General features: G+C 48.9%; 1 protein-coding gene across 1 annotated transcript in view; it reads right to left on the reverse strand.

Moving 5' to 3' along the window:
- Positions 1-1,187: 1,187 nt before the first annotated feature.
- Klhl3 (kelch like family member 3) overlaps positions 1,188-14,294 on the reverse strand; it is a 115,396-nt gene continuing 102,289 nt past the window's right edge. The window contains 2 exon segments of the mRNA XM_038334485.1: positions 1,188-5,634; positions 12,311-12,454. Coding sequence (XP_038190413.1) covers positions 5,606-5,634; positions 12,311-12,454 — 173 coding nt within the window. The 3' untranslated portion in view covers positions 1,188-5,605.

The raw sequence follows: 14,294 nt of genomic DNA on the forward strand, positions 1-14,294 counted from the left end.
TTGCTGGCTTTCCCTCCATCCTTACAGCCTTTCCAAGTGCCAAGGAAGCACTGGACCCCAGGTGTCTATTTGATACCTCTTATGAGACAGAGCCCCTGGCAATCTGGAGAGCTTAGAACCGTGTGGTCTTTATCCAGAGGGCCATCCATGTCAGCAGGCAGATGGCTATGAGAGACCGCCACCAAGCTAAGCATTCCACATGCCTGGGATACATACAGCTCAGCTTTCGGGAGTGATGTCAAAACAGTCAGCCACCGCCTCCTCCAGCCCCAGATCCCAGCAACTACCTCGTCTGTTGGGACCATTTGGAGTCCTGGCCTCCAGCTGCTCTTCCCTGCTAGAGATCTTCACTTTCCTTCTGATTTGAGTTACTGAAAGCTGTGTCAAAGTTGTTTACCAGCTCTGCTTCACGAGCACGTGTTGCCTTGGCCTTGAGGATCAGAGGATGAGGTTTTCACCTGTTGGCCCACCTGACTGTTGGGTAGATAAGCCTCCATGGGGCTATTGAATAAAGGGCTTCTTACCAGTAACTAGAGGTCCGTGTCCCTGTCTCTCTGTCTGTGTGTCTTTGTGTGTTTCAACCTCCAGCCCCTTGCCCGAAGCTCGCAACTGTATGGTAGCACATAGAGCGCAGCAGGTGCTGTGCGCTGCACTTGTCATTGCCCTACCAAGACCTTCTAGAGGGACCACCTCCTCTATCTAGACCTCTCGAAAGGGCTCTGTGGGCCTACACTGTGCTGGGGCCAGGTGACAGAAGTTAGAGAGTTCGAGGCCTTGTGCAGCAGGTTCTGAAGGGAAACTCTTCCACCTGATTGTGTGTGGGGAGGAGTCTCCCCTTTACGTACTGGAGACAGAAGAGATGTTACACAGAGGAAATGAAGCCGAGGATGTCTGCGCAGTTCTGCTTTTATTGAAATGCCATGTACAGTTGTACAATGTGGGAAACTGGAATGGGATCCTATTAAAGTAAGACATTGGGGGGAATGTTTCTCGGCTTTCGCTGTATTGATCACGTGACCAGTGTTCTTTTACAAGATATACAGTCCCTGACATTCATGCAGAAAACAGCAGATCAGACCATCAGCCTGTGCCAGTGACTCATGTCAAGCCCAGGCCAGGACATCCACACAGATATACACAGTCTGTGTCTTGAGTTTTCTTTCAAAGAAAGTATTTTACACATCATATACAAATTAAACAAGTTCAACAAAAGTCCTTTATTACCACCAAAAGGAGGGAAATCATTTACAATCTAATAACCAAAGGCAAGAACAGCACAGGGCCCATTTATCCCTGCAAATGCCACAGCCCCATGCATTCCTGCCATGGCTGCCACTACATCCAGGAGTTGCTGAATCTCATGGTAAAGGCTGTGCAGGGCCTCTAAGGCTGTGATTGTTCACACAGAAGAAGCCTCTTCCATCCCTGTATGTTGGAAGTGCTGCTGGATCCTCTGCTTGGTCAGTAGATAAACAATGTAACTGAACATGGGGGCCTAAGTAGTGCAAACACACACACATGGGGGGGGGGGAACCTACTGAAACCGCTCTGACTTCCTTGCTTCTGTGCATCAGAGCCTTGGACACTCTGCCCAGCCGAATGAGTTTGCTCAGCCTCCCAGCTTGATCCAACCAGGTGCAAACAGGAAGAAGGCAGTTTAAATGGCACCTATCCCAAAAATAATAAATTAAGATTTTAAAAAAGAGAAAGAAGAGTCCTAGGACAGATAAATGCACAAAACAGAGCCTGGAAAGGAGACAGCTCAGGAAAAAAAATCAGTGTGAGCATCTGTTAAGCACATTTTTCCCAGAGGTCATGAGGGACTCCCTCTTCCTAAGAGACCCCCTCTTCCTAAGTACAGAGAACACAAGCTTCCCGAAGAGACAGGACCCAGCTGCAGAGGCCTCGAGCACTAGAAACCTCCAAAAACCAGGAGACAGTCGAGAATAAGCAAGGTCTGTAGGGCCCGGGCAGCCTAGGGAATGTAGGCCGGAGGACAGGCTCAGTGCCAGGGGATAAGGGCCACCACTGTGTGGGCCAACCCAGCCCCAGCCCTGCAGATTCAGAAACACAGAGGGAGGAGATATAGACAGACAAGCACTGAGTCAAGTTCTCCATTAGTCCTAGAAATTGAAAGGCAGAGCCCCATGGCTGTGCCTTGGAATCCCACGGTCTCCCTAAAACGCTAGGAACCTGGAGCTACGGAGGCGTCTGAGAGGCGAGAAACCAAACAAGGAGCACTACAGGTGCACACTGTCAGGGTGAGTGACACACAGAATAGCATCTCGTTATTGTGGACAATAGAAAGCGATTCAAATATCATGAAAAATTATCTATAAAAAATATCTACAGTAAAGCTTTAGCTTGAAAAAGCTGCAGCTTCGATTTTACAAAATAAAAAGGCAATCTTTGAAAGGATCTGGCTCAGAGATATACAAACATTACACAACAGATATCAAAGTAGAGCAGCTCGAAGAAAGCGTCTGAGGGGATATTGCAACTGGTTTGTCATGAGATAGAATTAAGAATTCTTATTGCATAGCAGAAAAATGAGGTCACTTCATTTGCATAATACTGCCATGTTTTTAGATGGAGATGTTATTGGGTACTTAGGAGAAGTAACTTCGGGATTCAGAAACTGACTTCTACATTGTCTGAGTTAGCATCCAAGTGGTGTCTGAGCTGCTTCTGACCTTGGGTCTCGATTCCATTTGGCCACTGTAGTCAGATTTTAGATGTGCCCCTAGCACGGCTGTGCTCACTAGCAATGGCAGCTGCTCTGATGGGGGTGGTGGGAGGTTACCCGCCACGTGACTAACACCGACTTGAAAGTGAGTCTGAATTGCCCACTGTGGGGAGACATCGACCTGATGCCTGAGGATGGAGACTCGGGGTGGCATCTGTGGGCAGCTAGGGCAGGTTAGCTTTTTGGTGATGACGTACCAGTGTTCTAGTCCCCAGGAGAAAGGACGCACGAGGGTGAAATGAGTGGAACCCTTAGCAGCTTTGCCTGCAAAAGCAGCGCTCTGCAGGAAGGGAGACGGAAGGTGGGGCCAACAGCGAAAACAGCAGAAACCGCAGCTGGCCAGCTTCCATGGAAGGAGGGATTCTCTCCAGGAAGAGACTCATCTTGACCCCTAAGTATAAAAGTCTAAGTTCTTGGTGGGAGCGGGGGAGGAGGTGGGGTTACCTTTCACCTGAAATGGAGTGCTGGTACAATCAGCACATTTGACTCTGGTCCCCAACCTTATCTTCACCACTTGTACCTCAAACAAGTCCCCAGACTTCCCTGGAGAGGGAGGAAGGGGATCAGGGGTGTATTCCACCTCCTTTCTAGCAGGGGGCCAGGCAGAGTTTCCTGGGAACCAGGGCATTTGCCAAGAAACGTTTGCATCCCTTGGGAGACATTTCTTCTGGAACCCCCAAAGCTGGGTATTCTAGCTACTGACTATCCCTAAAGCTACTAACTATCTGGGTGTTGTGGAGCCTAACTTCTGCTTAACATTGGAAAGGAAGATTTTACTCTTGTGGAAGAGCGCACAGGAAAGGCTCAGTAAATACGCAGTGGTCGCCTCGCTGGGAGAAGCCGGCTTCGGAACGCAAAGGGCAGGAGGTGCCATCCCCTGTACGTGTGCTTTGAAGAGCCTACTTATATAGCAGAAGCCCAGCATGTGAGTTCACAAAGTCCCGTGGTCTCCTTCCTCTACATGGATTCTGACTTCAGGAGGCCAAATCTCCACGCCCCGGGTGTGAGACTGCTCTCTAAACACAAAGTCTCCCCTCCTCCGAGAGCAAAATCCCTGAAACAAGCAATTTGCTAGCTTAGGAAGAGTTCAAACGACTTTGAGGTTCTTTGTGTGTAAGGGGAGGGTGGGTGTGTGCAGAGACCCGAGATTAGCCTTTGATGTCAGTCCTCAGGAGTCACACAACCTGTTTTGAGACACACTCTCCCTGGGACCTGAGACTTGCTGGTCACCCTAGGCTGGCTGTCCCCAAGCCTCGGATACCAGCCTTTGTCCAGCTTCCCAGCTTTGAGACCGTAGGTGCATGTTGCTGTACCCGGATTTTTTTTTTTTTTACATCAGTGCTAGAGACCAAACTCATGCTTGTGCAGCAAACATGTCCTCCCAACCCTTACTGTGTGCTTCCATGAGCCTCCAAACACCACCCCAGGGGCTTGGCATTACACTCTGAGACATTCTGCTCTGCGGCTGAGCAAAGCTTTCATAAGTTGCTTTCATTTTTTAAAAAAAACAAGTGTCTTTGAGGAATATCTCTAGTCCTGGGCCCACTACCAGCTCCTCCACAAAGGGGAGAATAAGAAGGGGTGTTGGGGAGGCTGAGGAACAGATATGGACCTTGAAGCACGAGAAAGGGAAGACAGATATAAACATCTCTGACCATCATCACAAAGTGCCGATGGCCAGATACAGCCATTCACGTCCCTCTGAGTTACATGTGACCCCACCTAACATGGGGGCAAGCCTACCTCTGGGTTTAGTGGCAGGGTGACCTTTTACTTAGCGTCCGCATGAGAACTGATACCATGAATAAGTAAGCCTACATACTAAGCATAAGAAATAGGATTGGTGCCCTGTGAACACTCAGAAGCAGGATCCCTGTCTGAGACCTCTCTGGGTGGGAACAAATCCATACAACTTTGGTTTTTCTGGGTTTTGTCTTGCTTTTTTTTTTTTTTTTTTTTTTGTCTATTTCTCCCCAGCGTTCTACTTGGGGCTTCTCTGAAGAGTTTGTTTTCCCTGCTGAAAAGACACAAAATCTTCCAAACCTGGAATCCATGACATCAAAGACTAGAGGCCAAGATGTGAAGACAAAACAGTTCTCATCTGCTTCCTGGAGTGCAGCCAACAGGGAGTGACTAGCAATGGCTGGAAGAGGCTGCACCCCAGAGGTGCATGGAGGATGCAGGGCAGCTCTGGGGAAGCCCCAGTTCGTCCACATGGCTGCAGTAGTCAAGGCATGATCCCAGACATGGTTGAAGGGCTGCTTCTGCCTAGTTCTGCCTGGACCCCAAAAGGCAGCAGCTTCAGTAGTCGAGGGCCCTCATGGGACGAGTCCAGAAGACATTGGTAGGTGTTTTAGCATCGTGAAAGATCAGTAGTAAAGAAATCCAGTAGACACTCATACAGCCCCAGCCCTCACTGAAATGGTTCCTACACACACAAACACAAACACATGGATGCGTGTGCACACACGCACACACACACTTCAAGGTTCTCCATTGTCTTGTAGAAACACACACACACACATACTTCAAGGTTCTCTCCATTGTCCAGTAGAAACACACACACGCACATGGACACACACACACACACACACATGCAAAAAGCCCAAGGAGTTTTTGTGGGACTGTCAGAAAGACAGCTCTTTAGGGCAGAAACCAAAGCACCTCGGAGCAGAAGGTGGACCATCAGTGTCCACACTGAGAGGGACAAAGCTGGCCTGCTAAGACAGCAAGGGCGGTTCTCAAATCACTGCAGAGCCTCCCAGTTAATCTCATCGGTTGTCACGGTCCCGCCCCTCGGTGCTCCGGTCACAGGTAGTGCCCGCTCCTTCCTCCGCCTCCTGGCAGTGGGAGTCTTGGTCACAAGGATCTGTGAATCACAGCCACACCTGACATGGAAGGGAAACAAAGTCACCATCTTCGCTTCTCCCAAGTTAATCAGAGACCCAGCGGGTCCAGGAATCTGCCATGCCCTGTCACAGCCCGTGGAAGGGTCACACACTATCGCTGCCAGGAGCTGGCTGTTTCCACTCTGACAGCCACATCCTGGTGGGACATTGAATCCACAAGCATGATCTCAAACAGCGCATGCCAGTAAACATACCCCCACTCCTCTTCCTGGCCACAGCACCCAGATTAACACCCCTGCACCCCTCACTGAGGACCCAAAGGCATCTGTTCCAAATCGGTATCGTTTTCCGGAGAAGCAATGGCTGATGCAGGTCGACTTTGCTGCTTTTTGAAGTCACTGGGATGAACTATGAAGAACGATACACCAACTCCGTGGGAGGCAGGACAGAAAGAAACTCTAGCCCAAGCCTTGCCCACAGGTGATCTGTACCGTGGTCTTCAGTGACTTTCGTCACATCTGCAGGCTCCTTCTCACGTTTCTCGCTGTCACGGAACTGAGACCCTCATCCAGTGTTCAGTTCCCAACTGGATAAACTTTCCAAACATGCCCTGTGTGTCACTGCTTTTGCTAAACTTAACCACACTGAGGCCCTAACTCTGTAAGTCCATGTGTCACCCAAGTTTCGCCGTAATCCACTGAGGCCATCTGGAAGATGTTAGAGACTAAAGAAGCCAACATTCTTTCTGCACACTGTTCTCCACTATAGACACCAGTTAGTGATGCACTCGGCCTGCTAGACTGCTTCCCAAATGCCCTGTCGCCCGGTCCTAGCCAATGAGACTGGAAGGCAAGCCTTCTGGGGTATGAGGGCAGCTTGTCCACCGCTGTCTGCCTGGGACCATGCATCTCCTTCCTGGTGGAAATCAGCACCAGGCAGGGTTCTGGAACCTGCTACTAAATAATAGCTCAAAAGGTGTCATACAAATGGATGGAATTAGAAAACGCTATCCTGAGTGAGGTAACCCAGACCCAAAAAGATGAATATGGTATGTACTCACTCACAACTGGATACTAGCTATAATCAAAGGGCTTATAGTTCATGATCCTAGAGTAGCTAAGTAATAAGGTGAACCCTAAGAAAAACATATATAGATCCACCTGGAAAGTGGAAACAGATAAAATTGCCTGAAAAAAAATGGGAGTATGGGGGTGGGGGGAGAAGAGAGGGTGGAAGGGAAAGAGGAGGGGAGAAGGGGAGGGGTGAGGAGAACTTGAGGGAATGGGATAGTCGAGAAGGAGGAAGGACAGAGATGAGAGCAAGGAAAGAGATATCTTGATTGAGGGAGCCATTATGGGGCTAGCAGAAACCTGACTCTAGAGAAATTCCCAGGAATCCACAAGGATGACCCCAGCTAAGACCCTAAGCAATAGAGGAGAGGGGGCCCAATCTTGACTTGCCCTGTAGTTAAACTGATGAATATCTTAAGTATCATCATAGAACCTTCATCCAGCAACTGATGGAAACAGAGGCAGAGACCCACATCGGAGCACTGGACTGAGCTCCTAAAGTCCTGTTGAAGAGTGGGAGGACTGAGAATATGAGCAAAGAGGTCAAGACCATGATGGGTACACCCGCTGAAACAGTCTACTGTGCTCATGGGAGCTCATTAACTCCAGCCAGACTGGGAAGGAACAAGCATAGGACCAAAATAGTCCCTCTGAATGTGGTTGACAGTTGCATGGCTGAGGCAGACTGAGGGTCCACTGGCAGTGGCACCAGGATTTATCCCTGCTGCATGTACTGGCTTTTTGGGAACCTGTTCTCTTTGGATGATACCTTGCTCAGCCTATATACAGTAGGGAGGGCCTTGGACCTTTCCCAAAACAATGTGCCTTACCCTCTCTGAGGAGTGGATGGGGTGGGGTGGGAGGGTATGTGGGGGGAATGGGAGGAGAGGAGGGAGTGGGAACTTGGATTGGTATGTATAATAAAAAAATATAGTTTGTTTTCTTTTAAAAAAAAATAAAAATAAAAAATGAAGTGCCCACAAGTGAACACGTTTGCTAGAGGTTTTTTGTTTTTCTGGGTTTTTTTTTGGGGGGGGGGGGGGTATTTTGTTTTTCAAGACTGAGTTTCTCTATGTAGTACTGGCTGTCCTGGAACTCACTCTGTAGACCAGGCTGGCCTCAAGCTCAGAGGCCCATGAAGCACACTAATAAAAACTCAGAGAGAGAAATTGGAGTTCAACTTGAAGATCCAAAAACCAAAGCAGCTAGCCACCGGCTCTTAACCTCAACCTCTGTCTGAAATGCCAATCCTGCCTTCAGGAATCTGAGAATGAGACTGTGTCTGAGAGCTGTCTTCTCCCATTTTATAATCCTCTCTAGGGCTGGGATTAAAAGCGTGTACCAAAGCCGGGCGGTGATGGCGCACGCCTTTAATCCCAGCACTCGGGAGGCAGAGGCAGGCGGATCTCTGTGAGTTCGAGACCAGCCTGGTCTACAAGAGCTAGTTCCAGGACAGGCTCCAAAGCCACAGAGAAACCCTGTCTCAAAAAACCAAAAAAAAAAAAAAAAAAGCGTGTACCACTGGGATTAAAGGCAGGCACTGCCTGGTTTCTATGACAAGTAGTGTGGCTACTGGGATTAAAGGTGTGTACTACCACTGCCTGGCCTGTAAGGCTGACCAGTGGAGCTGGCTTACTCTCTGATCTTCAAGCAAGCTTTATTTATTAAAATACAGATAAAATGCCACTACAGGCCCACCTGTCTCTGCTTCCCGAGGGCTGGGATTAAAAGCGTACGCCACCACTGCCTGGCTTGGAGATTTATTTTAACATGTTCCTATAGCCATAAAATACTCTGACTGAAGGTGAGGTTAAAGAAACATGAACTAAAGAATAGGAGAACACGCCATCATAGACACTTTGCTTGAGATACCCATTCCCTGTTCATCCCTGGCTAAAGAGCCTGGAGGCAGGCGGAGCTTGACTCCAGACCAAAAGGTACCACCTGGCCTTGGCAGTCTCTCCAGTGCCTCAGATACCTCTCTCACTGAGAATACCTGCTAAAAAGCAGGCTCTCGTAGTGTTTTCAGGTAGTGTTTTTCATATGAGCCTTTTTTATTAAAAAAGCAATATGCTTTCATTATGGAAAATGCAGAAGAAAAAAAGGAGAAACCTTTATTCCCTCAAAGAGAACCACCACCATCTCTTTAGTCCTCCCAAGCCTCTAATAATAATCGGAACGTGCTAACTCGTGGTGGCTCACACCGGGCAGGCACCGTGCCACAAAGCATACACACGGTATCACGTTGCAGTCTCTGAAAGGTCCTCGGAGGCCCAATCTAATTTTATCCCCATTTTCCAACTGAGCCAATGGAGGTTCGGTCAGGCTGAATGCCTAGCCCAGAGACCCAAGGCTCGTGGCAGATCTGAGACTCTAACCTCCACTTCAAGAATAACAGCCCTCCAAGCTCCCTCTCCTCTGGGATAGGACCTGAGCATTCGGCACCCTCGGGCACACAGTCTGAGTCCTCCTCAAACCCAGCATGTCAAGCACAAGCATTTTCTCCAGACATTAAAAACAAAGGAGGTAGGGATGAGCTGGGAGGGGTAGGGGAAGGGAAAATCAGAATCAGAATATACCTACTGTATGAAAAAAAATCTATTTTCAATTTTTAAAAAGAAAAATATACCCACTGAATAAATATTCCATAGACTATTTAATTATTTAATTATTTCTCTAATGTCAATCATTAAGTATTATCATTTTCAGGGGGAGAGCAAGATTCTAGCCGGGCGGCGGTGGCGCACGCCTTTAATCCCAGCACTCGGGAGGCAGAGGCAGGCGGATCTCTGTGAGTTCGAGGCCAGCCTGGTCTACAAGAGCTAGTTCCAGGACAGGCTCTAAAAAAGCTAGAGAGAAACCCTGTCTCGAAAAACCAAAAAAAGGAAAAAAAAATTCTATTATAAGCAATACCCTGATAAGTTATGTCTGCCTTAATAACACATTACTTGGTCCGTTGGTTTGAGCACAAAATGGCCTGATTGTCTCCTTCCCACCGGTTCTGAGTAGGCAGTGAAGCAAGGCTTTGAAGTATTCAGCAGATACGTGAATTCCTGATGGGTCCTACTCAACCCACCCACTTCTCATTAACAGGGAAGTGGAGCCGGAGGAGCCCGCCCACTTCCCTGTCCTACAAAATGACCTGTTCCCCCTGCAGTTTCAGAAACAAAAGGTGCTGATATTCAGGAGACTGTTCTAGCCTCAAATGCTTCCAAAGTCTTAGTGGAGGAAAACGTAACAGGGTGAGAAAGACTTAGAAGGAGGGACAGCAAAAGAGATGCAGGGCAGTGGGGAAAGGTGACAGGGAGCCCTTGGCACCCACAGGACACAATCATCCCCTGCTGAAACCTGAAGATGGAATAGCGGACGGCTGACCTTTCTCGGGGGCCAAGGTATATGGGACACGAGATAATGAGTTTTAAATACTTGGGGTAACTAGCGGATGGCACACTGTGTGTGCTCAGTAAATAAACATTAAGTCCACATGGATCTGAATGTTCAGGCCAGACATAAGAAGCTGGGCTTCTATTTCTCCTCTTCAGAGGATCCCTGACCAATAGCAACTCATGGCTCTGCACTGCACTGAACTTAGTACCGCCCCCTACAAGAAAGAGCCTCTACACCAGCCTGCCCATTACCCCCCAATCTGCCCATTACCCCCAGTCTGCCCATTACCCCCAGTCTGCCCATTACCCCTCAGTCTGCCCATTACCCCCCAGTCTACCCATTACCCCCAGTCTACCCATTACCCCCCAGTCTACCCATTACCCCCCAGTCTGCCCATTACCCCCCAGTCTACCCATTACCCCCCCAGTCTACCCATTACCCCCAGTCTACCCATTACCCCCCAGTCTACCCATTACCCCCCAGTCTACCCATTACCCCCCAGTCTGCCCATTACCCCCCAGTCTGCCCATTACCCCCCAGTCTACCCATTACCCCCCAGTCTACCCATTACCCCCCAGTCTACCCATTACCCCCCAGTCTGCCCATTACCCCCCAGTCTGCCCATTACTCCCCCAGCCCTTTTACTCAGCCTGAGCTGGGACAGTAGAAGGGGTGTGGCTTAGCTAGAAGTCAGACCTACATTTGAACTCTGACTTTGGTGCATCCTTGTTAGCAATGTGGCTGACCTTTGGTGATCGCTTACAGTCCCCACAACTCAGGTGCAAAATCGAGGATGAAGTCCCACTCAGCCAGAGGGCTGTTGGGAAGGTGAGAGGGAATACTCACACTGTACCTACTGCGCTGGCTCACAGCTCAGGGAGGGGTTAGAGTCGGAACAGGACACAGCCCCTGCAGGGTCTCCTGTAAAGATTTGGAGCCCAGCTGGTGTAGATATTATGGGAAGTGCTAGAAGCTCTAGAAGGTGGAGGGAGCAAGTGGCAGGAAGTATGCTACCAAAGGGGTCTCAGACCAGACCCTCTCCGGTCTCTCTGCCGAGCTGCCCAGGGAATGGAGGCCCCATTGTCCCGCATGCTGTCCATATCATCTCTACATGCTGAGCCTCACCCAGAAACAAAGTAGCCAAGAGACAGTAGACTGAAATCCCTGAAACTAGGAGACAAGACAACCCCCTCCTTCCCCCCAATCCTCCACACATACACATACCCACACACAAATACACACACATACATACACATACACACACAGACACATATAAATACATACAAACACACATATACACATACGCACACACACAGACACACACATAGACATACATACACACATACACACATATATACACATATACATACACATACACACACACACACATACACACATGTAGTCCCTCTCAGGAAGTTGTCACAACAAGAAGATAATACCTAACATCAAAAGTACACAACAGGGACTGGAGAGATGGCTCAGGGGTTAAGAGCACTGACTGCTCTTCCAGAGGTCCTGAGTTCAATTCCCAGCAACCACATGGTGGCTCACCACCATCTGTAATGAGATCTGGCGCCCTCTTCTGGCATGCGGGCATATATGCAGGCAGAATGTTGTAAACATAACTAAATAAATCTTAAAAAAAAAAAAAAAGTACACAACAGTCGGTGGTGATAGCGCACGCCTTTAATCCCAGCACAGCCTGGTCTACAAGAGCTAGTTCTGGGACAGGCACCAAAGCTACAGGGAAACCTTGTCTTTTTTTTAAAAAAAAAAGTACGCAATAAAGGGCAGCTCGTGTTTGAGACTGTGACCCATCTCCTGAGAACACATCACTGATGGCTGTTTTTCCAGCCTTTCTGTCCTGAAGCGCCCCATTCCCCCATTCACAGTTCACAGGAATCTTGTATAAGCATCTGGTGTTTCCCATCTGTGCAGACCGGTCTACCAAACCTAATGTCTAATGAACAAGAACGGTGCTCTCCCGCCCATATGTCTGGCACAAAGTGAGTCAGGCATGGCCAAGGCAGGTCACGGTTCAGAATCATGGAAAATGACCCCCTGGAATATGACATGAAGTTTTTCTGCACAGCTACATCCAGGTTCATGGGGGAAGTGCTAATTAGCAGCATCTATCCTGGGCACACAGTGAAGACACAATTGCCTGCAGCCCTGCAGGGGGTACCGGCTAAGCCAGCTCATCCCCCATACTGTTCCTACCCTTGGTGTGGTAGTCCCTGGAACAGGACCTCACTGACCTGCGTAGCTCCTTCCGGTGCTCATGTTGGCTGGCAGCAGCGTCCACTTGTCGGTGACCGGGTTGTAGTACTCCACGGAAGCCAGGTTGCAGGACCCATCATCCCCTCCAACCACGTACAGGAGCCCGTTCACTGCACAGACCCCTGGAAACCAAGCAGAAGTCACAGGATCAGTGGGAGTACCCAAGACCAGGACCCACGGGCAGCTGGTCCCCGAGCCCTGCAGGCTCTTTCCCATTTCCTGTTGCCCAGCAGAGATGCCACTTGGAGGTCTGAGTCCACTCAATGGAGGAGCATGCTGGGCACAGCCACTGGGCTCTGAGGGTCCCCTTTCTATGGAGGCCACTGCTCTCACTGGGGAGCTTTGATTACTACGTGGTTCTACAGATGCTCCCACTGTGCCCCCTCCCCCAGCTGCTGCCACATTATAGAGTGAGCATTGCGGGTTCTCCCTGTGGGAACATTATAGAGAGATGGCACAGGTCTCCCTGCGGGAACATTTCCTGTGGGTCATGCAGCCCTCCCCATCAGCCTGAACTAGGGAATAGACAAGATTCCACACACTCCCATTTATCTGCACCTTCAGTCTTCCCAGCTGAGACACATGTTGTGTCCACCCCATATGCTGCTAATGGCTGTGCCCGTAACCCCTCTTAAGATGAGCATCTGAATCCATACACATCTGGATTCAACTCAGGTTGGGGCTCCTTTCTCATTCTTAACTCAGAGTGAGCTTTTTTGATGGCAAGGTCTCATGAAGCAGGACAAAGGAGCAGGGAGATGTAATTCTTATTCAAGACCTTAAAACACATAGTCCAGTAGATAGTGTTTGTTTCTGTTTTTGTTTTTTATATAAACATGTTTATTGTTGATGCTTTTAAGAGTAGTAATCAGCAATGCTGATTAAAGATACTCTCAATACTGCTGCGAGCAGAAAGTGTGCTGCCTTCCTGCCCGGGTGTGCACAGATGTACATGTACAGAAAACGTATAGGTTCTTCCCCTGTCTCAAGATTCTACTTTTGACTATTTCTTCTAGAGAAATCATTTTAAATGTGTACATTGACTCAACTATAAGGATCATTTATAGTAAGTAACTACAGCATTACGAGTAGCATGGAAAATGAAGTATTCAATAATTAATTGTGTAAACTATGATATAGCCATGTTAAATGAGAACGTGAAGATACAAGATACATTTAGTGTTGTGATTAGGCATGGATGAGGAATGGAAAAGCAAGTTTTAAAGTAGTACTGTGGTAAGATCCACATATTATTATATAAATAACATCTGTGTGAGTGTTTATACATGTCCATGTCTATAACTGAATTCATAGACTGCAGGCAGACTTGCCTTACAGGCTCTGTAATTCCTTGTTCATGTGGCTGAAGGCCAAATGCCAGCGCGCATCACAACAGGTTCAGGAAGAGAGCCAAGTGGCAATGCCCCTCTGTTTAAGCCTCCGACAAGTCGGCCACACTGAGTTTAGCAAACAGGTAACGTGGGAATAAAGGAGCAAGTCTACCTGGCAGCGCCTTCCTGTCAGTCCGGCTGGGAACACGGGTGAAGCTAACCTACCCTTTCCCAGAGCAAAGGAACCCAGAGCAAGGTCAGCAGTGCAGGGCACAACTCAAACAAGGTCATAGGAGGAAACAGCTTGGCCGGGCTGTCAGGCCCCAGGACACGTGACCCTGAGTACGCTGGGACAGGTTGTTCCTATAGGAAGGATTCAAAGAGCAAAGGGACACAGGGATAGGGAACACAAGGACGACAGTAAAGGAAGAAGGACACCAGAGGGTTAGGTAGGGTCTGGTGCCCCTGCCGGGAAGGAACTTGAACTCTGTGAAGTACAAGGCCATTTCAGTCTGGCACTGGCCCAGAAAACACAGTATAGCACCACCGTCTGGCTTGGGCCCATGCAGCTACAAGGCTACAGGCCTAGCCAACGGACAGGGCCCTGGGGAATCTAGGCATCCACCTCCAC

Source organism: Arvicola amphibius, chromosome 6 (assembly GCF_903992535.2).
Source record: "Arvicola amphibius chromosome 6, mArvAmp1.2, whole genome shotgun sequence".
In the NCBI taxonomy this organism is placed as follows: Eukaryota; Metazoa; Chordata; class Mammalia; order Rodentia; family Cricetidae; genus Arvicola; species Arvicola amphibius.